This window comes from Schistocerca cancellata, chromosome 7 (genome assembly GCF_023864275.1).
Source record: "Schistocerca cancellata isolate TAMUIC-IGC-003103 chromosome 7, iqSchCanc2.1, whole genome shotgun sequence".
Taxonomy (NCBI): Eukaryota; Metazoa; Arthropoda; class Insecta; order Orthoptera; family Acrididae; genus Schistocerca; species Schistocerca cancellata.
In genome coordinates this window covers 498,779,518-498,806,525 of record NC_064632.1, presented here as the reverse complement: position 1 = coordinate 498,806,525, position 27,008 = coordinate 498,779,518, and the positions used below count along the sequence as shown (strand labels likewise).

General features: G+C 43.7%; 1 protein-coding gene across 1 annotated transcript in view; it reads right to left on the bottom strand.

Moving 5' to 3' along the window:
- Window positions 1–24,304, bottom strand: part of LOC126092848 (facilitated trehalose transporter Tret1-2 homolog) — a 33,947-nt gene extending 9,643 nt beyond the window's left edge. Inside the window, exon 1 of the mRNA XM_049908578.1 lies at window positions 24,247–24,304. Within this exon, the coding sequence (XP_049764535.1) occupies window positions 24,247–24,304 (58 nt within the window). The remainder of the gene's footprint in view (window positions 1–24,246) is intronic.
- Window positions 24,305–27,008: the final 2,704 nt, after the last annotated feature.

Here is a 27,008-nt window from a genome sequence, read left to right as displayed (position 1 = left end):
GTCCAGTGGCTCTCGCTGCGAGAGAGGCGTTTTGCATCACGGTGTGGTCAACTGTACGTTCCTAGAAGAGGCAAATAATGTATTAATTCCTCTTGTATACAAGGGTAAGTCAAATATTATCCGCAGTTCAGTTATATTTTTGTTTATTTTTGTAGTACTGTCGTTTTACATTGATGACGCGTGCTTTGTTTATTTGTTGTTACACCTTTGCAATTTTCAAGGAGCTAGGGTAGTTTCGTTATCGCTGCCGTGCTGTTGACCATGGCTGCTTCGCTGTCTATTTGCACCATAGAAGAGCGACGTTCAGTGATCCGTTTTTTGCGGTCGGGAGGCGTATCAGGGGACGAAATTAATCGACGACTTTCGGTATAGTACCCGTACTGTACTGAAAGTCTTCCATGAATTTCGGCCCCTGATACGTGTTTTGCCACAACGGAGTGTCTACGAATGGAATGAAAAATTCCGAAACAGTCGCACAAGTTTTATGCACGATGAAGGACCCGGACGACCGTTTACCGCCACAAATGAAGACACCCATGAGCGTTCACGTGAAATGATTCTCTTAGACAGACGATTAACTCTTGACGAATTGGCACATCTCTGCAAATTAGTCACGGTTCTGCCTACGATATCATCCACAACAGACTTGGGTTTCATTAAGTTTGTGCAAGATGGGTCCCAAAACAACTCACACAGCAGCATAAACAAACGCGCTTGGACATCTGCAAAAAACGTTTGGATCGCTATGGTAACGAAGGGGACAAATTCTTAGGCAGGATCATTACTTGTGACGAAACATGGATCCGTCATTACGAGCCGAAGAGTAAACGGCAGAGTATGGAATGGAAACACCCAAATTGGTCTTGCAAGAAAAAGTTCAAGACCCAACCGTCTGCAGGAAAACTGATGTTTACTGTTTTTTGGGAAGCACAAAGTCCAGTATTGGAACATTATGGGGAAAGGGGCACTACAATAAACAGTGTATGTTACAGTGAGATGCTTACTGCCAGGCTAAAGACTGCAGTTCGAAGAAAACGCCGAGGATTGTTGTCAAAAGGTGTTGTGTTGTTGCACGACAATGCCCATCGCGCAGTGTTCCTGTGTACAAGTCATTGAAGGCAATAGACATTGACCTTGCTGGGCAATTCAATAAGCAGCAGCTTATTGGTGGACCGAATGTCGTCTGTGGACTGAGAATGCAGTTCACTTGTGATGTTTCTGCTGTGTTTGGAGGCAGCACATGGCTGACCTTGGCTGCTGTATGGGGGAATGATGCAGATTATGGTGGCCCTGAAGCTTTCCCTGATCCAAAAATTTTGGCTTGGAAGACTTGGAGTATAGCTGAGAGTACAGGTCTACTAGCGAAGATTTCCTATGGTACTCTGTTGTCAGGCAAGCCTTTTAATTTGTCTACAAGAAGAAAGAAGAAGCTGAATGCAGACGACTACCTGTTTATATGTAGTTTGGCACATTACTGTCTACGGTGTACATTATAGCTCACCAGTATGAAACTGCCGCAATAAAGCCCATATCCAAAGGCAAGGTAGTCAATGAACCAATGTCCTTAAGACTGAAAGCATATTTAATACTGACACCAACATCCATCTACATCAGAACTGCCAAGAGAGAGTGTGCAGCTATTTATACAAACATCGAATATTCCAGTATGCAAATAAGTATACAAACATCGAATATAAAACATTATACAAACACTACTAAAGTAAGATATTTTAAATAATCTTCGAGAAATGACAAATACTAAATAACCGCTTCTGGTCAGGTTTTGAACGGGCGACCTACAACAGGCCAGCGATTGAAGCTAACCGCTACGCCCCACGGCATGCACCGCAGCACTTGCCGCTGCTTCCTCTCCCTTGCTTCCTCCACCCCCCCCCCCCCCCCCCACACACACACACAAATTTCAGAAGTTGTCACTGGAGTCGGGAGTCGACTATAGGACTCTTTAGCTAAACCTTGCCAGTGATCCTCTGTATAGTGGCACTGACGGATCCTTGAGCTCTAGCCGTGTTGTTACATCCACTGTGATGAACACCAAAGGTAGCCCCTCCCGTCGAAGCTTCGCGATCATCGAGTTGGCTTCAGTATCCTTGAATCTCCCATCGTCGATCCGCACCTCTGAACTGTAACAGGGCTTCATACGGAGGACATCGACCACTTCTCGGGGCTTTTGTCATATTTGTGGGCACAATTCTCGACTTCATATATGACGGCCAACCAAACGACGAAGGATACGATACTGCTCAAAGCAGCCCTCTAGCACCTTTTCTGGTAGCCCCATTTTCTGCACTTACTGCACAGGTCTAAAAACCCATACCAAGTCTTCCAGACCATATCCCACTTTATGGTTCTTGGTGTTATAGCGCTCTTGGTCTTACTCCCGGATGCTCAGGATCCATATGCTAGCCAGCAGCCTACTTTCTTCAGATCTGCTCGTGAGGTTTCGCAAAGTCATCCTGAGCATCGTCCAATTAAAACATGAACAGTGTACTTATTGTCGTTCCGGTTTTGCATCTGTGGAGCGAGAAGAGGGCTGGTGTGAAGTGTGTGTTGTATGCAGATATATGCCAGCCTCTCTGTTCGACATCAACGTACATATCTGCCGATGTCTCATTAAAACATTCTGTGGATGGTAGGCATCCACTGAGTAACTTCGCAGCCTTCGACTGGAAAACTTTTGCACCCTCAGAGATTAACACAGGAGCGCACTGTCTTTCCAAATGATGTCTTCCACAAGGAACTCTGCAATTTCCAGAGTTTTGGCAGCCAGTACAGATTTGGTGGCAGCATTGCTGGTGAGACAATCAGTGCAGACTGTTATCCATCGATTCGCATTTATCGACTTCCCAAGCTGTCTGTTCCATTTCGATGCAAAGGTGCTACTGCACGTGGAAAAGACTTTCTTTACGGTGGCTTATTTAGTGTCCAACAGTAGAGACATGGCCATTGATACCTCCTGCATATTCATGAAACGCAAATGAACAAATGTTGGTGTGTCTTGGAAATACCTTAGGATAGGTCGCTCTAGATGAGCTGGAATGACTAGCAACTTTTCATGCCCCAGTAGATCATAATTCTGTTATCCAATGCTCTGTTTATTAATTTGAATTACCCATCGGTCGTTTCCTCCTTCTTCAATGGTACTATGGCTTTGAGCAATGCTGGACCTTGTCTCTGTCCATCACCAATGACATTTAGTGCTTCGATGACTGAAAATCCATCCACGCTGCTGTGTTCCACCTAATATTCTTGGACAGGCAGTTGACGTCCTTGTGTTTGCATCTGCTTTTGCATATCGCTGTGAGGTCATACTCCTGAAGCCTCAGTGCCGATCTTGGCAGGTAACCCAACACACCATCAGGCTAGTCAGCCAGCATAGAGAATGGTGGTCCATCACGTCAGTGAAGGGTTTGCCAAATAAATGTTTCCAGAACTTGGTGATGGCCTAGACAACTTAAAGACATTCTTTCTCGTTCTAGAGTAGTTCATCTTGGAATTGGCAAGTGTGATACACTTGAAATATAAGCTACCACCTTTTCAGCACCATGCTGAATTATCATTAGTACAGCACCTGTCCCATACCCACGAGCGTCAGTGTGAAGTTCTGTCTCTTCATTTTTGTCATACAGTGATATGCCTGCCATCATTGGCGATGATGTGGCGCAGACGAATAGTGAAATTCTGCATGACCCTCTGAAGTGTCGGAACATCGATGTTGTCGATGACCTCCTGAATGGCTGCTTTCAGCTCAGCAATGGTTTTGGGGCTGTTGCTGCACACCTTGTCTTTAATATAGCCCCACAAAAAGGAGTCGCATCTGTTCAGATCCGGAGAATATCGCTGCAAATTGAAGCCCATGCCAATGGCCACTGGGTACCCCACAGCCAGAATGCGTTTTCAAAGTGCTCCTCTAGGACATTAAACACTCTCCTGCTTCGATGGGGTCAAGTTCCGTCTTACATGAACTACATCTCGTCGAAATCAGGGTCGAGTTCGATAATGGGTATGAAATTATCTTCCAAAACCTTTACGTACCGTTCGGCAATCACCGTACCATCAAGGAATATCACACCGATCGTTCCGTGACTAAACGCTGCACAGCACATAGTCACCTGTTGAAGGTGAAGAGACTTCTCGATCGCGAAATGCGGATTCTCAGTCCCGAAATGCTCCAGTTTTGCTTATTGACGTATCCATCCAAATCAAAATGGGCTTCGTCGATAAACAAAATCACATCAAAATTCCCGTCACGCCCCGCAGCCAATCGCACAGTTTCAACGTCCTATGGCAAACCGTTCAGAAGTTATGATGGTTTTATTTCACATATTTCAGTAACTAAAATGGTTCAAATGGCTCTGAGCACTATGGGACTTAACTTCTGAGGTCATCAGTCCCCTAGAACTTAGAACTACTTAAACCTAACTAACCTAAGGACATCACACACATCCATGCCCGAGGGATTCGAACCTGCGACCGTCGCGGCCGCGCAGTTCCAGACTGTAGCGCCTAGAACCGCTCGGCCACCTCGGCCGGCATTTCAGTAACTGTCACCCTGTATTTACACTACAAGAAACAACAGTTTACTTGTAGGTGAGCCCAACAGCTAAAGTGCACTATTAATAAAATAAGCAAAACGTATCCGTTCGCCATCGGCATCAGGCATCTATTTACTGGGTTTCAATATGGTAGACTTCGCTCATGCACACTAAATTTTGGTGTATATATGCAACCGTCTTTCGATCCGGTATACTGTCTATTCTGTGGTTCCACTATGCTTACGATCGTCGCAGACGTATAGATTTCCTCTGTGAGCCCGAGTGCCGTTTTGCAAGCGACAAAACGGTCGCAGTTTAATTGAACATCTTGATTGACGACTGGAATTCGTCTCACTAACGACGGCAGGATAACAACGTCATCAGAGGGCAACAACCGCACAAAGCAGTCTTTGTAATGTGTGCCTTTTGGAATAGCTTCTTCAATCTAGAGCTTTGGTCTTCCACAGTCTGTTATTGCCAGATATGCCTGCAAGAAGTGCCATTCGAGAGTAACATTATGATTACATTGTGTTAAAACGATATATTGGAAGGGATGTGGTCTGCCATATGTAGTTATTCTATCAATGCGTGTTCCGGTCGTCTAGGCGTATTCCCTGTTTGCGATTTTCAGCACAATCGCTTTCGTATCATGGAAACTAATTTGATATAGCTGAGATCCATAAGCGTTTGAAATTACAGAAAAGGAGTCCCCTGAGTCGACTAGCGCTCGGACAATTTGGCCGTCGATGATGACGTCACTGAGATGTGTTGACATCTTGTTGACTGTCGTCTATGGAGGATTTGCATCTGTGGCGGCCTCGTCTCCACAGATGTACACCTCATTAATTTTTCCAGAAAATCGCCAGCTAGGCGAGCGTCTGCTACCTCTGTACAGCGTGGGGAAGGGCTGTGTGTGTGGGGCGGGGGGGGGGGGGGGAGGAGTTGGGTTGATTTGGGGGAGGAGACCAAACTGCGAGATTATCGGTCTTATCGTATTACGGAAGGATGCGGAAAGAAGGCATCCATGCCCTTTGAAAGGAACCATCCCGGCATTTGCCAGAAGAGATTTAGGGAAATCACGGGAAACCTGAATCAGGATGGCCGGACGCGGGATTGAACCGTCGTCCTCCCGACTGCGAGTCCAGTGTGCTAGCCACTGCGCCACCTCGCTCGATGAATGGCTGTGTTGTATGGGGAGCGACTTCGTTCAGGCTTTAGCGATGGGTTTCGTCCCACACGGCCACTATATAATCGTCTGCAGCTGCCTCGCGATTGTTGACGTCAGGCAGGGAACAGTCATCTAAACCACGCCTTCTTTGTCTGCAGTAGCGTACAACCTGTCCAGATGTCTACATTAGAAACACACTGGCGTATTGTCCTCTGTCCTCCAGATGTCTGTCATTTTGTGGGCGTAGTGGTTTGTTGCGCCTGAGTTGGTCGGATGCTGGTTACGATACAGGTCCGAGTTGGCCGAGGTCTTTCTTCAAAGAGCATCTGACAAGTGGCGAAGATTGTTACTAAGGCCTGATATACTTCTTCGACGTTCCGTATTACCTCCTGACATATGGGGTGGAGAGTAATAGGTGTTTCACCTTGTGTGCTCGATCCGACGTTCCTGGCCGCCATACACTGCTATATTTCTCTTACTATCCGGCGTATGAGAGAGGCGAATTCATGGTTGCCCGAAATTGCCACAGGGACAACATTCAGGAGTCGTCCATACTTGTTTCGTCTGATTCTATCCTGTCGCATTGCCTTGATGCGTTGGCGCTGCTTTGTCAATTCCTCTGCCGTTCTGATATCCTTGGCACATGCCTTCTACGACTCCTTTCATCAAATGTGAGATTTAGTTGGCTTCTGTCATCCGGATTCACGATGTGGTTTATGGCCGATACATTCTGTTTGTACGATTATGTCGTTTCTTTATGACGTTGGGCCCTGATCCTCAGTTGTCCGCGTAGTGGACTTGCAGCTGTTCTTTGCCAAACGGTTTGTTACGTTTGTCCCAACTGTGAGTTTCTCTTCGTTTTTCGAGAAACACTCCCATTCTGTGCCGTTCAATAAAAGTACATACGTGCCAAACATATCATATCATCCCCAACTGTGACTCGTTCGAATCCTTTGGGCCATTTCGTTGGGTCCTGATTAGCGTGTGCAGAAATGTCGATATGTGACTGATGTACAGCTGAATTACTGCTGTTTTGGAATCCATCTGCCTACAGGGTGTTACAAAAAGGTACGGCCAAACTTTCAGGAAACATTCCTCACACACAAAGAAAGAAAATATGTTATGTGGACATGTGTCCGGAAATGCTTACTTTCCATGTTAGAGCTCATTTTATTACTTCTCTTCAAATCACATTAATCATGGAATGGAAACACACAGCAACAGAACGTACCAGCGTGACTTCAAACACTTTGTTACAGGAAATGTTCAAAATGTCCTCCGTTAGCGAGGATACATGCATCCACCCTACGTCGCATGGAATCCCTGATGCGCTGATGCAGCCCTGGAGACTTGCGTATTGTATCGTAGCCGTCCACAATACGTGCACGAAGAGTCTCTACATTTGGTATCGGGGTTGCGTAAACAAGAGCTTTCAAATGCCCCCATAAACGAAAGTCAAGAGGGTTGAGGTCAGGAGAGCGTGGAGGCCATGGAATTGGTCCGCCTCTACCAATCCATCGGTCACCGAATCTGTTGTTTCAGAAGCGTACGAACACTTCGACTGAAATGTGCAGGAGCTCCATCGTGCATGAACCACATGTTGTGTCGTACTTGTAAAGGCACATGTTCTAGCAGCACAGGTAGAGTATCGCCAACCGCGGTGGTCTCGCGGTTCTAGCCGCTCAGTCCGGAACCGTGCGACTGTTACGGTCGCAGGTTCGAATCCTGCCTCGGGCATGGATGTGTGTGATGTCCTTAGGTTAGTTAGGTTTAAGTAGTTCTAAGTTCTAGGGGACTGATGACCACAGATGTTAAGTCCCATAATACTCAGAGCCATTTGAACCATTTTGAGGTAGAGTATCACGTATGAAATCATGATAACGTGCTCCAATGAGCGTAGGTGGAAGAACATACTGACGAAACTAAAATGAGCTCTAACATGGAAATTAAGGGTTTCCGGCCACATGTCCACATAACATCTTTTCTTTATTTGTGTGTGAGGAATGTTTCCTGAAAGTTTGGCCGTACCTTTTTGTAACACCCTGTATGTATCTTAGGAAGTTTGTATTACTTGTATTTTGTGGGCGAGGATCTTTACGTTGCCTAACCGGACCCACGGCAGTGAAAATGTACTGAAGTACCCTGCAGCTCCGCCAAATAACGTGATGTAGAAACCACAGTCAATTCCAAATTCACAGCCAGGTTGTCAATGAAGTTCAACTCTTAGAACTTGTGAAGCTGACGACTGACTATTTCTATTCTTAAAACGTGCTTCACCGTTTCTGTTTGACAGCCATGAATAAAATTTTGTTACCGATACTGATATTGATCTTCCGGGCAAGGAGTGCAACTATTTATACAAACACTGAATACTCCAGAATGCGTGCGTTTGTACGAACATTGAATATTCCAGAAACCACAAACAAGAGGTATTTCAAACCTCTAGAAATGATAAATAACACATATTTGCGAGCAATGCTAACCACTACGCCATACAGCATACACCACAGCTCACGACATTGAGCTTGAATAATTAGAAATGACCCAAATCCATGCTACATGAACGGGATGATTTAGCTAGACATCATTTCTAAATGTAATAGCACGAAATACAAAGATATAATGTAACCTCAAAACACTTGTCAATACGAGTATGTAATATAAGATCGATTAGTAATCTGTCGTTAGCTCTTGCTATACCATATTTGCGGACTGTTGTGAGGATTACCCAAGATGTACGCCTTGAGCGAAAGAATGTGCTTTCCTGAAGTGCTGTTGTCAGTGTCGAACGCTAATACAATTGAAAGTAGGCTATTTAGGTTTTTATGTTGGTAACGTCACGTAGTGCTCTGTATGAAAATCACTGACTGTGCTGTGTGCCGTCTGCGGCTGGTTTGCATTGTTGGAATTTGGTATTGTAGTGTTGGGCGGTTGGCTGTTAACAGCGCGTAGCGTTGCGCAGTTGGAGGTGAGCTGTCAGCAGTGGTGGATGTTGGGAGAGAGCGGATGATCTGGACGTGTGTCCATCAGTGATAGTAAATTTGTAAGACTGGATGTCATGAACTGATATATATATTATGACCTTTGAACACTATTAAGGTAAATACATTGTTTGTTCTCTATCAAAATCTCTCATTTGCTAACTATGCCTATCAGTAGTTAGTGCCTTCAGTAGTTAGAATTCTTTATATAGCTGGTAGTATTGGCGCTCGCTGTATTGCAGTAGTTCGAGTAACGAAGATTTTTGTGAGGTAAGTGATTCATGAAAGGTATAGGTTATTGTTAGTCAGGGCCATTCTTTTGTAGGGATTTTTGAAAACCAGATTGTGTTGCGCTAAAATTATTGTGTGTCAGTTCTGTGATGATTAGAATAAGTAAAGAGAGAAATGTCTGAGTACGTTCAGTTTTGCTCAGCTGTTTGAAAATCAAATAACGTAAGGGGCTTACCAGCACAGTAATTCTCTGATTTTTCTAAGGGGACGTCTCACAATGTTGAAGAATACCACTCCTAATTTCTGTGGAACGTTTATCACCCTTCCTCATCTCACTCTTCTGTGATTTTTCGTTTTCTTCGATATGGGGTTTTGAAAAACGTAACATCCAGTGTCATTATGGAAAGCAAAGTAATGTAGACGGGTTGCTATTATCATCGCAGTCACTAGAAAATGCGATTTATCAAACCAGACAGCTCCAGAGACCGCCATCTAAATCAGGACTGAAGACATCTATTGACAACGCAAATTTCACAAAGAGCTTAAAAAAGGGCGTCACATGCACCTACAGGTCAAAACTAGAAGAGAAGATCTCATGATGGAATGTCCAGAATGTGGTATCATACAGAGAGGTCACGCTATCGGCGTCTTTAAGTCGGCAGTCGAACTGCAAGTTTCTGTCAGACGCCGGTAGCGGTCACGCAGGATCTGGTGGCCCAACGGTGCGTGTTCTCTGACGCACGCCTCCAGTGGCTCTGGAATACGAGCGCCCTGCGCCGCCATGATATAGGACGGCCGGTGGCAGTCAGCTAACCCGCTGTGCCTGGAGCCTCTTCGCTATGTATTGCACCGCAGACGCTGCGTAGCCATGGCTCCAACACCAAGGTCCGTGCTGTAGTGCAGAGAGCCTCTTTCTTGTTGACATTCACAGCTGAACTTCAGCCTTTGCTGCATTATTTGTAATTAGTCTTTAAGTAAATCTTCTGTTTATTGTATGAACTTGTTCGCTAATCATTTCTTCTCCTGTCCAGCTTTACTACAACTACACTTGCTGCACGACTTTGTAGCCCACCACTTCTTACCATTGTGTACGAAATCGTATACAACATGGAAATCAACATCTGTTAAGACATGGGTCCTTTCATTCCTCTCAGCCTGTTACGTAGAAGTAAATGGATAACATTTGGAAAAGGAAAAATGCAGGAGGTAGAGAGATTTAGAAATGTAATAGAATTGATTTGAGTTGGTGTGACTTCAAATGAAGCAATGGGAACTCAGATCAACATGATGAATTCAGCATATAAACTCACTATGAACATATACATTCTCAACATCATAATCCACCACAGCAAAGGCTGAGATCGCGAAAGAGCTTCCTGAGAACATCCGAGAAGCCCACCAATTCACCAGAGAAGGCAAGGCTGGAGTTATAGAAGAAGTCGACGCCTCACCTGCAGACGCCAGAAGCTGAAAAACTACCACCGGGACACAACGAGAGCTGGCTGGTGTGGAAATCTTTAAACAGATTACGATCAGGACAAGAACAAACCACAAGCCACATGCTCCAGTGCCTTTTGTGCCCTACATCCTGCACAAAGATTGATCTCCTGCAAGCCACTCCAAGCGCCTTGGAGGTTGCAAAGTACTAGGCACATGTAATATAAATACAATTTGTGTATGTGTATGTACATATTTATTGATGTGTATGGCGACTGTAAATTTGTATGTTTCTGATTCGAGAATAATAGTAATCGGGAAGATCCCACAACAGTTTACATTCTCAGCATCGGGAAGATCCCACAACAGTTTAAAATAGCTCACACTATAGCAATACTGAAACCAGGCAAACCATCCAAAGATCCAGCAAGCCATCACCGAACAGCATGACTGAGCGTAAGCTACAAATTGCTGGAACGACTCATATCCAACGGTATCTATAAGGCTATAGATGAAGTGATACCACGATTCTAGGCAGGTTTCCGTAATAACCGTAGGTGCTACGAGCAAGTAGTGGCTTTGACATCATATATAAAAGCTGGCTTTCAAAGAGGACTGGAAACATCAGTGGCATTCATATACTTATCAGGTGCCTACGATACTGTTTGGCTGGATGGACTGGTGCTGAAAATGAAGAAAGCGATTCCTTGCCTTCGGCTCACGACTCTCCTGAAGAACATGCTCACTAGTCGCAACTTTAAAGTGGAAAGTGGAATGGACATCAGTAACTCTTTCAAGATCAAGAATGGACTACCTCAAGGCTCAGTCCTAGCACCACTACTATTCAACCTCTAAACCAGCAATATGCTTTACAAAGTGAGCAGAAAATTCTGATACGCTGACGACCTGAACACAGCAGTGCAAAGCAAATCTCTCAAACAAGGGAAAAGACTTTAACAGATGACTTTGAAGTTCTAAACAAATACCACAAAGATGGCGTCTGCACCCAAACCCTTCTAAGACAGACGTCTGCACTTTTCACGTCAACAACAAAGCCGCCAATGAAAGGTTGACAATGTTATTAGACCAGCAGAGGGTGAAACACAGCTTCCATATTAAATGTTTGGGCATAACACTGGAAAGGACCCCAGCCTATAAAGAACACCTTAAAAATGTTGGTCACAAGCTCAAAACACAGAATAATATTATTAGCAAATTGGATGGCAGTTCCTGGGGTGCAGTCGCATCAACTCTACGAACAGCAGCAACAGCAATAGTCTACACCACTGCAGAATACTGTGCTCCTGTCTGGCAGAGAAAGCACCATACCAACGTGGTAGACGTGTAGTTCCACGATACGATGTGTGTTATCACTGCGACATTAGCATCTACCCCAATACCATGGCTTTCCGTCATCGCCAACATAGCACCGCCAAAACTAAGACGGCAAAAAATGTATTAAGGAATGGGAAAAAATAAAACAAATAGATGACACAAAATGCCTGTCTATTCAAGACGTCATTAGAAATTTACCAAATCACCGATTGAAGTCACGAAATCCGATATGTAATAACAGCTACATAAGAGGAGAGGATAGCTTCAACCTTACAGACGCTTGGAAAAAGGAATGGGAGAACTCAGTCATGATCACCTTGTAACTGACCCCTCAAAAGTACTAAAAAGGTTCGACTTTGCTAGGAAAGACTGAGTTAAGGTCAACCGCATCCGAAGTGGACACTATAGATGCAAGACCACGGTCTATAAATGGGGATTCGTAGACAAGCCATGCTATGACTGTGGAGCACCTGAGCAAACCCCTGGACCACATCACAAAAGTGCGACCTACTAGGAAATTCAGTGGATCAGAAGAGGACTTCATAGAAGCCACACCTCGAGCTATGAAGTGGATCAAAGCCCTGGACATCGATGTGTAACCAATAGCTTCTAGTCTCGCATGGCACATGTCATTTTTCTGTATATCACATTGACCATGACAATTTATGTATATATGCTGCTGGCATGTCATACGATAAATAAATAAACATATACAACCGGATGACTCTGTCGATCAAACGATTTGTAATTTACCTTTTGAGACCAATGTTACTTAGAAGGCTAAAACTTGTGGACAGTATATCTCAGGAATAAATTGAGAACCCGAAGACCGGGAGACAGTTAATATAAAAGGAACAATCAAGAATTATGTAGGACATCGGGCACCGTCAGGAAGGAGTGTTTTTAAGGTATATTTCAGCCTCATGTTAGAAAATTAGCGTCATTACCGTTACTGAAATCGATAATAGTAACGTTTGTGTGAACTGAGGCTGATATAATAAAAAAAAAGAATCAAAAGAATGTCACTGTGGTGTTTCCCTATGGCATTATGTCTAATCTAAGAAGGTCTGTATTCTTCGGCCATATCATTAGATTGGACGAGGAAAGGTTGGTATATCGTATATAATAGTTTCCTTTAACCTATAAAATCGAGGTACTGTATAAATACGATATTGCAGTGCCTATGTTATTCAAAATTACGATACAAAGTTCCTTTCGACATGCATGTATATACCGGTCCGGCACCAGCTTTCATTGACGTTGTTCTGTTCCACAGCCGATGGTTGTCCATGTTCGCAATTGCGAATACATTTAATGAACTTACAAGTGAACGATGTCTGTAGTTCAGATATAAGTGGTGATCAAATAGTTACCGTTCGAGGACTTCGCTGCAGCGTATATGCAACGTAGCGCGACTCCGATGTCGTTACACAAGTACTGATATGCAGGACAGGGAGTTATTGTACCTTTCGTGTCTTTCCGACTTGGGTGAGGTAAATGCGGAAACGTGAACTTCGGCGACGTTATTACCAAATGCGTCGAAACAAGAGCGAAGAGCTGCTATTCGTTTTTTGGCTGCCGAATGGCAAATATAGTTAGCCACTCATCGGAGGAAGAAGAATATATATGGGGCAGCATATCTGTCGAAAACCACCATTGTGGAATGATGGAGCACCTGCTGCTCCATGATAACGCACGTCACCATGTGGTAGGCCATAAAGCCGCAGTTACGCCAACTCTAGGGGGAGGCTCTTCAGTACCGGCTCTATAGTCCTCATCTCTCTCCAAGCAATCATCGCCTTCGGTCCCGTAAAAAAAGGCTTTGTAGAGTCGAGGATTATTGCCGGGCGCAGATGTGCAGGAGGCAGCAGTTAGGGACCACTCCACGCAGCAACCGTTTTACCAGACGTGTATCTTGAAACACGTGCTCATAAAGATTGATTGCCTCAACGCTCGCGGCTATTTCTTCCGATTAGCATACCGAATATAGGTTGTACCGCCTTCGAACGGGAACTTTTTGATCACCCTTTGTATAGTACTCATTCTGCCGAGTGAACGGTTTCGACTGAACAATAATTAGTCGAATGTGTCGAAATTTTATTTTGTCTGTAAAGGGTATTCAGAAATGTTGTTTGATTAATATAATTCTCCGTAAGACTTACTATTGCAGTTGTAAGAATAATTCTGTCTGTTGCTCTGTTGTAAGCGTGTTGCTTAAGTTATTTTCTTTATCTAATACCCTCCGAAATTCTCGTAAAGACATCGGCAAGGTTTTTTTAAGGAATATTTCATTTTCAAAACTGTGTTTCACGATAGCACCAGGGACGAGACAAATTCAGAGCCATGTTGTCCGGACAAGAAATCACGGAATAAAATCATATTGAAAACCTGGACTTTTTTACGTGTCCATCTCGTGCTCTGTTCAGATGTTAGTATCACACTCAACAGAATTATACTCGCCAAGGTAGTAAATACACCAACAATTACCTATTGCCGTTAGAATGATTTGCGGAAGAATAACTGTCAAAGTAATTCAAACCAACTGTGAGGTAAGTCGAAATCTTTTACACTGTTCTTCGAGAAGTAACTCGGCTGCTGGAGAACCCATTGCATTATGACGAAAGGTCTCAGAAATCAGTTTCTTGTAACATTACTCCAGGGACTTAAGAGAAGGGTGATATTTCTACGGAGAAGATTTTGCTGACTGATTTTAATTTCCCTTTATATTCGTACCGCAGTTGCTGCTACGTTGATAAGTCTCTCTTTGCGAACATTTCGCCAGAAATGGGTTACGTTTGCTTGAGATCTGTTTTGCAAATACGTACGCTGCTCTTGGTCCGGTTTAATGATGTCTTCCAAGACCGATACTACGCCAACAAATTTCTCATCCAAATAATAAATGTACATCCAAAATGGTTTATGAAATAATAACAATTAGACAATGCAAGTATTTGAAGAAGAACGAGATAGAGGGAAACTTGAGCGTATCACAAAACACACTAGCCTACGTAAATAGTGAGACCTTAGCGTTTAACCAAATTCTATGAACTGTAGTGCACTACTAAACAACTGTTTGTAGGTTCTGCGACGTATCTTTTCCTTTACGAGTGTCAAAGGACTCTAGATAGTATTGCATTGAAGCAGCTGAGGAATCGTAAACATATAAACCTTTTTGCCCTATGGGTCTGTAATAATAAATCTGCGAAATAGTTTACTACAATGGCCTATCATAGAAAACAGTGTACTTTTAATTATAGCTTATACTAAAAAAACTTTTAATTGATATACAATGATAATGTCTTTATGTAGGTGAATAACAATACTACAATAAAGTTCTTGTTATTATTTGGACCTATAGAGTAACTTTTTGGACTTCAGAACTCAAAAAGCAGTCTCTCGATTTTTGATACGATATATTCTTGTTGTGTGAGACTACTAACGACTTAACTGTACAAATTACTGCTCTTGCAATAGGCAATGTTTATACTGCGTTTTTCCTTTAATGCAGCATGCAAGAAACTTTAATTATCACAGTAAGCAACACTTATTTTAGTCTTTGTCCATCGTGAACGAGCCTGCAATAATATATACCAGTATTTCTAAAGACACACACATAACTCAAGAGAATGATACAGTCAATTACAACAGAATGTAACTCGTTTTAAACGTGGCTGGATTCATCTTTGTTGAGATTTTCGTTGAGCACACAGTTATAAGAATTTTTCAATGATGAGGAGTGCTAAAAGTATTTGTAGCAACTTACACCGTGGTTTTTATTCCATTGCATTAATGCTTCACAACCCTACTTCATTGAAAACTTCAGGGCCTGCAGGTCGTTTCTAGAGCTCAACAATTAACTGTGAGAGACCATTTGTTAGACATACGGTTTATTAAAAAAGAAAACATTTCATTTTTACCCATCGTTTACGATATAAGAGCATCGGTGAGCTGCTTTGGTGCGAGACACACAGTAGCCAACTTGTCTCTGGCTACAGTTGCCGCTAATACCCTACGTCTGCCTTAGCAGTTTGCTTTTAAACGCAAAAGTCGGCAACCAACATAGAACACAACTGAGCTCATTAACACTAATATATTTTCCGTTGAAGAACAGATGCTCCTCACACTTACCCGCGTTAGTATCCTGACACGAAATAATATATTCTGCTGCATTTTATGAATATTTCCCGTGATCAGGACAACCACGTCCTGAGCATGTTGATTGTGCAAAGTTGTGTTGAGAAAAGGATGCCAAATTTTGAAGAACGTAGGACAGAGAGGTTTAATTACACTCCTGTAAATTAAAATGAGAACACCGTGAATTCATTGTCCCAGGAAGGGGAAACTTTATTGACACATTCCTGGGGTCAGATACATCACATGATCACACTGACAGAACCACAGGCACATAGACACAGGCAACAGAGCATGCACAATGTCGGCACTAGTACAGTGTATATCCACCTTTCGCAGCAATGCAGGCTGCTATTCTCCCATGGAGACGATCGTAGAGATGCTGGATGTAATCCTGTGGAACGGCTTGCCATGCCATTTCCACCTGGCGCCTCAGTTGGACCAGCGTTCGTGCTGGACGTGCAGACCGCGTGAGACGACGCTTCATCCAGTCCCAAACATGCTCAATGGGGGACAGATCCGGAGATCTTGCTGGCCAGGGTAGTTGACTTACACCTTCTAGAGAACGTTGGGTGGCACGGGGTACATGCGGACGTGCATTGTCCTGTTGGAACAGCAAGTTCCCTTGCCGGTCTAGGAATGGTAGAACGATGGGTTCGATGACGGTTTGGATGTACCGTGCACTATTCAGTGTCCCCTCGACGATCACCAGTGGTGTACGGCCAGTGTAGGAGATCGCTCCCCACACCATGATGCCGGGTGTTGGCCCTGTGTGTCTCGGTCGTATGCAGTCCTGATTGTGGCGCTCACCTGCACGGCGCCAAACACGCATACGACCATCATTGGCACCAAGGCAGAAGCGACTCTCATCGCTGAAGACGACACGTCTCCATTCGTCCCTCCATTCACGCCTGTCGCGACACCACTGGAGGCGGGCTGCACGATGTTGCGGCGTGAGCGGAAGACGGCCTAACGGTGTGCGGGACCGTAGCCCAGCTTCATGGAGACGGTTGCGAATGGTCCTCGCCGATACCCCAGGAGCAACAGTGTCCCTAATTTGCTGGGAAGTGGCGGTGCGGTCCCCTACGGCACTGCGTAGGATCCTACGGTCTTGGCGTGCATCCGTGCGTCGCTGCGGTCCGGTCCCACGTCGACGGGCACGTGCACCTTCCGCCGACCACTGGCGACAACATCGATGTACTGTGGAGACCTCACGCCCCACGTGTTGAGCAATTCGGCGGTACGTCCACCCGGCCTCCCGCATGCCCACTATACGCCCTCGCTCAAAGTCCGTCAACTGCACATACGGTTCACGTCCACGCTGTCGCGGCATGCTACCAGTGTTAAAGACTGCGATGGAGCTCCGTATGCCACGGCAAACTGGCTGACACTGACGGCGGCGGTGCACAAATGCTGCGCAGCTAGCGCCATTCGACGGCCAACACCGCGGTTCCTGGTGTGTCCGCTGTGCCGTGCGTGTGATCATTGCTTGTACAGCCCTCTCGCAGTGTCCGGAGCAAGTATGGTGGGTCTGACACACCGGTGTCAATGTGTTCTTTTTCCCATTTCCAGGAGTGTATGCACTTTGAATCAGTACGCACCTGCTGGGCCTGGTTCAGATGTGATTTTGAAGGATATTGCGGAGGTGAGGCTTACATTATACTACATAAGAATATTGAGATATTTAGCAAGGTAACGAGAGTCTGGTAAGTGGAGTCTATCGAACGAAACAAGGTTACGGTTACCAGTAACTGTTTCTTTACTTCCACAAAGCGTTTCGAAACTTTAAATCAGGTGGCTTTATGAGGATTGGTATGGCAAGTATGTGTCATGTTACTGATTTGGAGCAACCTGTGGTACTGTCTAGCAGACGAAAACGAAACGCTATTTTAGTGTACGGCTCAAAACTTTGTGGAGGTCTGTGATTAAAAAGATGAACGAAAATATAAATGTGAAAGTAAAATCAATATAATAAAAATACCTCCAGTGTTCGTGGGAAAGGAGCCCTAGATTAAATAAGACAAATAACCCCTGCGATATCATCACCTACCACTATGGGCAGGGGCTTCTTTCGGGGTTATGTGCTTTCCAATTGTATACACTACTTTAATTCAACAAATGGAAGTACTGCAGACTAATTTCACCCACAAAAATGAACGGACAGCTCATCTAAAGCACTAAAACATAGTGATTTTAGTTGAAAGAACGAAACGGTAGACTGGCTCCACTTCAAAAGGAAGAATGAATACTTCTCTCAACATACAAAAGTACATTCTGTCGTTCCCACTGGCTGGTTTCACTAGAAAGAGATCAATAGTCCAACCGATACGTAAAACTGCATCGAAGAGCCAAAGAAACTGGTACACTTGCCTAATATCGTGCAGGGCCCCCACGTGGATGCAGAAGTGCCGCAACAAGACGTGGCATAGACTCGACTGATGTGGAAGTAGTGCTGGAGAGAAATGTGGACTCCTGCAGGGCTGTCCACAAATCCATAAGAACTCAAGGGAGTGGAAATCTCCTGTGAACAGCACGTTGCAAAGCATCCCAGATATGTTCAATAATGTTCGTGTCTGGGGAGTTTGGTGGCCAGCGAAAGTGTTTAAACTCAGAAGAGTGTTCTTGGAGCCACTCTGTAGCAATTCTGGATGTGTGGGGTGTCGCATTGTCTTGCTGGAATTGACTAAGTCCGTCGGAATGCACAATGGACATGAATGGATGCAGGTGTCACATGTCAGAGTCGTATCTAGATGTATAAGAGGTCCCATATCACTCCAATTGCACACGCCCCACACCATTACAGAGACTCAACCAGCTTTCAATAGTCCCCTGCTGACATGCAGGCTCCATGGATTTTGGAGGTTGTCCATACACGCCCATCCGCTACAAAATAGCAGGTCAGCAACTGGAAGCAGTTAATACCATAAATTATCTGGGAGTACGCATTAGGAGTGATTTAAAATGGAATTATCATATAATGTTGATCGTCGGTAAAGCAGATGCCAGACTGAGATTCATTGGAAGAATCCTAAGGAAATACAATCCGAAAACAAAGGAAGTGGTTACAGTACGCTTGTTCGCCCACTGCTTGAATACTGCTCAGCAGTGTGGGATCCGTACCAGATAGGGTTGATAGAAGATATAGAGAAGATCCAACGGAGAGCAGCGCACTTCGTTACAGGATCATTTAGTAATCGCGAAAGCGTTACGGAGATGATAGATAAACTCCAGTGGAAGACTCTGCAGGAGAGACGCTCAGTAGCTCGGTACGGGCTTTTGTTAAAGTTTCGAGAACATACCTTTACCGAAGAGTCAAGCAGTATATTGCTCCCTCCTACGTATATATCGCGAAGAGACCATGAGGATAAAATCAGAAGGATTAGAGCCCACACAGAGGCATACCGACAATCCTTCTTTCCACGAACAATACGAGACTGGAATAGAAAGGAGAACCGATAGAGGTACTCAAGGTACTCTCCGCCACACACCGTCAGGTGGCTTGCGGAGTATGGATGTAGATGTAGATGTAGATACAATTTGAAACGAGACTCATCCGACCAGGCAACAAGTTTCCAGTTATCAGCAGTCCAATTTCAGGCCCAGGCGAGACGTAAAAAGCTATTTGTAGTTCGTCTGTTCGACTCCGAAAGCCCTTATCGATGATGTTTCGTTGAATGGTTCGCACGCCGACACTTACTGCTGGCCCAGCATTGAAATCTGCAGCATTTTGCGGTAGATTTTCAATTCTGTCGCGTTGAACAATTCCCTTCAGTCGTCTTTGGTCCCGTTCTTGCAGGATCTTTTTCCAGCCGCAGCGATGTCGGAGATTTGATGTTTTACCGGATTCCTGATTTTCATGGTACGGGAAAATCCCCACTTCATCGCTATTTCGGATATGCTGTGTCCCATCGCTTGTGCGCCGACTATAGCACCAAGTTCAAACTCACTTAAATCCCAGTGTAGCAGCAGCAACCGATCTAACAACTGCGCCTGACACTTGTCTTATACAGGCGTTGCCAACTGCAGCGCCGTATTCTGCCTGCATCTGAATACCAGCTTCTTTGGCGCTACAATGCGTAATCGACTTCCCATATATTATTTCCATTCAGGTGCTCCCAACAATGGCTTCACTCAAAGGAAAGGCTGAATAATTAAACATAAACTTAAAAGTATAACCAAACGAGACGACTATCTTCCATCACTAACACAGCGAACTGGTATCATGAGAACGTTCTTAGTATTTTCCTTTTTCTAGTAAATAACGCCAAATCAGGCGAAGTTCAAAAATAAATAGATAAATAAATAAATAAAACACCGTCAAAGCCGGTCCCAAGCCCGGTTGAGAAAGGTCCAGCCGCTCCGGCTGGTAGTACCTTGTAGAGGCCCCTTACCAGGTACAGGTAAAAACGATCAACGGCTCTGATGGCGAATTAAGATGAAGATATCACCGGCAGAGAAGACCGAAGAATTATCTTCTTATAACCCAAGGGCGTCTGTTGTGGAAACTACCGGTAACTTGGTCAGCGACTGTTCATCCAGTGGGTGCGGCTGCAGCAACTGCTCCAGGAACCAACAATCCCCGGTTCTAGACAACCAGCCTAGCTGGACAAAATTTAATAACAAGGACATTGGTTCGTGGGAGCAACAACAGCATTACCCCAGGCGATAACCAATCCGTTGGCAGGTGGCAAACGAGCATTCGGATTCTGGGGGACCCGGGCGACCACGTACTCAGAGAAAGTCGGAGTTCCCTGGCAAACTACCCACTAAAACGCCAACATTCATTGGCACACTAAATATCAATACACTAATACAACCTGGAATGCTACTCAGTCTTACTACATAATTCGACAGACAAAAAAATCCTATTACTAGCACTTCAGGAAACACGATAAACTGACGATGATACCACAAATTATGGTAACTACCGCATAGTCAAGAGCAAAACTGATAGAAATATTGGCAAAGGTGCCCCCCTTCCTGGGAATGGCGATACTTGCACACAAGAAGATCATTAACTCCGTCAGGGAAGTCACTCCCGTCAACACTCATGATGGCATTTATACAGTGCGCCAACAGAAATTATACACTTGTCAACACTCACGCTCCATCCAACATAGACAACAAGAAAAACCCTACAGAAGTGGAGAAATTCTGGAACCAGATGGAGGAGACTACGACGAAGATCCCCAAGGAGGACACCATCTCACTCCTTGGTGACTTTAATGGCCGGCCGCGGTGGTCTAGCGGTTCTGGCGCTGCAGTCCGGAACCGCGGGACTGCTACGGTCGCGGGTTCGAATCCTGCCTCGGGCATGGGTGTGTGTGATGTCCTTAGGTTAGTTAGGTTTAAGTAGTTATAAGTTCTAGAGGACTTCTGACCTAAGATGCTGAGTCCCATAGTGCTCAGAGCCATTTGAACCATTTTTTTTTTTTTTACTTTAATGCACAACTGAGAAAAGGACACAGAAAGACTATAGGCAGATATCCTGCGCACAAATTTACTAATAGAAATGGAAAGCGACTATTTTATCGCTGGCAAAAATGCAACCTGGAGATAATGTCCACATATTTACGAAAGCACCTCAGAAAGTAAAAAACTTGGCGTTCTCTTATTCAAGAACTTTGGGAATTCCAGATTGACCATGTAGCAATCACCCACACACAGCAACGAGAAATTCATGTACATGTCTGAAGAGGTGCCAATATTGACTCAGACCACTACCTTACACGAGTCAAAGAAAAATTCACTCCGCCCCAAGTACAATTCCAAGAAATCGCACCTACAGAGATTCGACGTAAACAGTCTCCACAAAACAAACATAAAGGACAAATGTAAGAAAGAAGAAGCAAACGCATGGGAAGAGTTCAAAAACGAGATTATATGTAAAGCACAGGAACTACTACCGCTGACGAAAAAGAAAAAAGAAAAACATACATGTTGGAACGACAACTATGAAAATGCCCTTAAAGTACGCAAATTGGCCTTCCAGAAATACAGCAGCAAGAAAACGCCAGAAACACAACAAAATTCCTTCAAAGTACGGAAATAAACAGCGAGAACCATCAGACAAACCAAGAGAAGAAACCTAAACGAACAATTGGAGCATCTGGAGAGTGACTTCAGGAATTACAATATAAGAGATTTCTACAGGATATTTGCAAATAGGAAACGAGGATTCACACCACAGCCCGACCGGTGTGGCCGTGCGGTTCTAGGTGCTTCAGTCTGGAACCGCATGACCGCTACGGTCGCAGGTTCGAATCCTGCCTCGAGCATGGATGTGTGTGATGTCCTTAGGTTAGTTAGGTTTAAGTAGTTCTAAGTTCTAGGGGACTGATGACTACAGATGTTAAGTCCTATTGTGCTCAGAGCCATTTGAACCATTTTGATACACACCACACTATCTCTGCTTTAAAAAACAAAATGGAAAATTAGCACTTACCAATAAAGAAAACTGCAAAGAACTCACAGTTTGCTTTTACAATTTACCAAATTGTCCACAGCCCACAGAAATATTCCCAATTATTGAATAAGCACACACCAACCAAGACTCAATACCACCCTCGTAAGAAGAAATCCAGCATCTCAAAAACAACAAAGCGGCTGGTGATGACAACATGTTGTTGTTGTTGTTGTTGTCTTCAGTCCTGAGACTGGTTTGATGCAGCTCTCCATGCTACTCTATCCTGTGCAAGGTTCTTCATCTCCCAGTACCTACTGCTACCTACATCCTTCTGAATCTGCTTGGTGTATTCATCTCTTGGTCTCCCTCTACAATTTCTACCCTCCACGCTGCCCTCCAATACTAAACTTGTGATCCCTTGATGCCTGAGAACATGTCCTACCAACAAATCCCTTCTTCATAGTAGTAGCAGAAATAGTAGTAGCAGAAATACTGAAAAATTTAGGCCCTAAATCACTTTAGGAGCTCACGGAAATTATCAAAGAAATTTGGACAACAGAAGAACTACCTGACTATTGGAAGTGTGCACTTATCCACCCCTTGCACAAAAAAGGCGACTGAGCGGGTGTTAACAATTACCGAGGCATTTCACTACTACCAGTCACCTACAAGACCTCTTCATGCCTGCTGCAGAGAACACAGGAACAAATTGACCACAAGATTGGGGCGTATGAAGCAGGTTTCCGACCTAGGAGTTCCAGCCCTGAACAAATTTTTAATCTAAAAACAACGTTGAAATACAGAGCTATTAGATATAAGCGCAACATATGTACATTCGTCGACTTCAAGAAGGCGTAAATCCCTTGTCATCACTCTAATAGAACTGTAGCCAAGACTTCAACTCTAACATTTCACCTTATTGCTGTTAACAAATATGAACTTTAAGCCATTTTAACATTTCACCTGATTGTATAAACGAGTACGAATGTTAAGCTGTTTTAACTTGTCAAAATTAGATTTATATGCCACCTGAAGTACACACACATATATTCGACACCTCAAAACAAACACCCCCAAATGCTTTAAACAATTATTCTGTAATAATATTGTTACGATGTATATTCTAAGCACTTTGCTATTATGTCTTCTCTCCTGCTACGAACCTTGCATCCATCAGATTCCAGACGCCATATTTGTTTACAAATGTGACAGTATACGTTCGATGTGTTACGACAGCGAAAGGAACCTGTGACCACTGGAGGTACTCTAGTTTACATATTCTATGTTTACCATTAGATCAGTTTAATTTTTTGTCATAAAAATCCAAAACCATGTTCTGAAATAGTGTCTTGTTTTTCCACTAGGCAGTGCCACAAGTTCCTCCAAAAAATCGTTACACAACACACACAAAAATGTCATACTAACTAATGTAAATCCACCCGATGATGGAGGTTTAAACCTCTGAAACGCGTCGTGGCAATAAATAAAGCGGTGACTGGTAACAGTAAACAGGTTCTCCGCGGAATCGGTGAAGAAAGGAATATATGGGAAACACTGACAAGAAGATTCGATGGTAGTAGAGGGAGCTGTGGAAGGTAACAAGTGCAGAGGAAGACAGCGATTGGGATTCAGCCAGCAAATGATTGAGGAAGTAGGTTGAAAGTGCTGCTCTAAGATGAAAATGTTGGCACAGGAAATGGGCCGCAACAAACCAGTCAGAATCCACGGCTTACTTAAAAAAAAAAAGAAAGATCTCCAGAGGGTTAAAAAATATAAAAGAAGATGATAAAGTTTGGAGCACACTAAACAAATAATTGGGGACGTTCTACTCTCGGATAAAGAGGTTGGGACAGGAGAGGAAATCGTGGGACTGGTGACTCAAGAGAAGGTATGCATTTGCTTCCGAAAACTGAAGGGACACAATGAGAAAGTCATCTACTCTTTGTCATAGGTACAAGCCGACGCGCCACAGACATTGGCCTGTGGCGTGGCGTGGTTGCTCACCGAGGAACGCTGCGAGGAACTGCATGGCCACGGCCCGCGGCCCCTTGGCGCCCGCCATGCTGCCAGAGTCGAGTTGTCTTTGCTCGCAGGTGTGGCCAGGTGACTGACACCCTCGCGTAGCCGGCCCTGCGCGCGTGGCAGCTGCAGCACGCAACCGCCCATATATATGCCCGAGCCGTATCTCACACTGCTCGCACTCATCTAAATCACTCCTGCCAGCAGTCAGCTGACGCATAATATCTTACTTCTGAAATCACATGCTCCTCCTCACACCTAACATTTTACATCGTCATCAAATATTCAAGAAAACATTTTTTGCCTAGCTACTCTGTGGTCTTTGATCCAATGGGATCAGGGAATGAAACACATTTTCCGCCTATATATCCAGCCGCGACTGACGTTCCTCCGTTAAGCTGGTGATAGGACATAATATGGGGACCCTTTTATGAAGTATTCGATACCACAGTTTTACGTATTACACGATACACATTTCACAGTATAGCAAATGTTAAAACACAACTTTCGGTGCTTTTTATTGTATCAAATAGGACTGTACACGAGATATATTAAATGTAACATAGCCATTCGTGAACTACAGCTCATTTAAATATTCTTAACAGAGATCTTTACTTAGTGGAAAATATCTTACTGTAATCATCAATTTTACGAAATTCATAGAGTAACTAATTATTTAACATGTCTAACTATCAGACAGTAATCATGTAGAAACGTCAGTGTTAAAAGTAGTTCAGTTATTAAATAGTAAATTAATTGTCCAAATTCGATTATTTCGTAAAACGTGAAAATTAATGTTCTGGGTAGATTTCTGGCTAACTCATGCACTGAAAGCTACGTTCGCTCTTACGAGATTATGTTTCTATAAAAACTCAAATCAGATTCATTGTAATTAATTTTGTAATTACGAGTTCTAGAACTTCCTGTCATAAACAAACTATTATTTCGATCATTTGGCCAAAAAGAGATTATCATGTAAAATTTGAACTTCAAAATCTGTTTCAGCATTATGTTAAGTACTCCAAAATACGTTACTATCAAAATTCCTGTGGTAATTAACGAGATATCAATTATTATGTATCAGGTATTGTTAGTCACATTTCTCAAGCAGAGTTTCCATACTAAATTTGGAAAGCGATTTTAGAAATTTCATTTGTTATAGTCATTCATTTATCATCTTCAGAAGCGTAGCTGCAGTTTCTTATGAAACAACCGATTTTAATTGTAACTGAAATGGCTCTGAGCACTATGCGACTTAACGTCTGAGGTCATCAGTCGCCTAGAACTTAGAACTAATTAAACCTAACTAACCTAAGGACATCACACACTTCCATACCCAAGGAAGGATTCGAACCTGCGACCGTAGCGGCCGCTCGGCTCCAGACTGTAGCGCCTAGAACCGCACGGCCTCTCCGGCCGGCAATTGTAACTGAGTTAATGTGACTTTATTAAACAGTACTTTCCGAGAACTTGTGATGTTAAGAAACTATGTAAGCAGTGAGCCGAAGAGTTCCTGGGTGGCAGTAGAGTGACGTTTGTTTCCGATTAGTTCGAGTATATGACCTGTAAAGTCAGTTTCTTTTAGCAGTGCATTGTGCGAATGTTTTGGAAGAATATAAACATCAACACAATATGCGAACTATGTATTTGTGTAAATCGTGTAATATCATCGGCTTTTCACATTGACTCCTGAGATATTTGCAGTGAAGCAATTAGTATTATGCACCCCAGTTAACATTGAATAGCCGGAGAAAGGTCTTCAAAACCAGCATGGTAAGTACACACGCCAAGCATTACACTGAACTTAACACTGACTCGTAATCTACGCGTATGTTAATCCTAAATTTCTCGCTAGAACCTGGTAAACAGTGTGTTTGAAGCTTCGCTCCTGCCAGAAACTCTCACTTTGCTCAGTCGGTAACTACATTGGCCTCCAAAAGGCAAAGTTTCCTATTCGATTCTGCATCTGCAATTCAGCTTTAATCTGCCAGGGAGTTTCAAAAAAAGGTGCACCCACTGTTGAACGGTGTAAGAGTCACCTACCTATGCCTATGTCATCTCCTCGAAATATGTTTTCTTCTAGCAGTACCTTCTGTGAGTTTTTTTGCGAAAATAGGGAGAGTTTTGGCAGAAATAAATCTACGAGGGTGGATTGTCAGGAGACTGGGCTGGTGTCCGGCACAACTTCAGTCTTGGTCAGTATCCTGAGGTGGTAACGACTTGGTACAAATCAGTCAAAACATAGTTGGTACCAACGAATGACTATACGAAATCCGATTGTGTCAAACGAACCTTTGCTTACGTTGCAATCTAGTTGCACCGCTATATACACAAATATATGTGGATGGAATGCCAATAGTTCGCAGTGGGTAAGAGGGCAAATATCATTCATTACAATGTCTTCAGCAGCAAACATATCATCAGTGCTGTGCTGACCATAGACTCTATACTTTCCAGCGAAAACGAACAATGATAGGTGCCGGTTAACGGAAAAATACTGCATTACCTAATTTTAACAACCGTGGATCTGACAAAACGGTATATTTCAATATGTGAATACTCCAAAATCTGTAAGGACAGTGTATGGACCACAAGAGAAAATATGGTAACATGCTGAAAACTGTACTAAAAGGATTGAGGGTAGGATGAAATAATTAAATGACAATAATAATAATAATAATAATAAAAGAAGGAGTTATCACGCTCAACATGTCTCCAGCACATTTTCCTGATATATCAATCTTGAA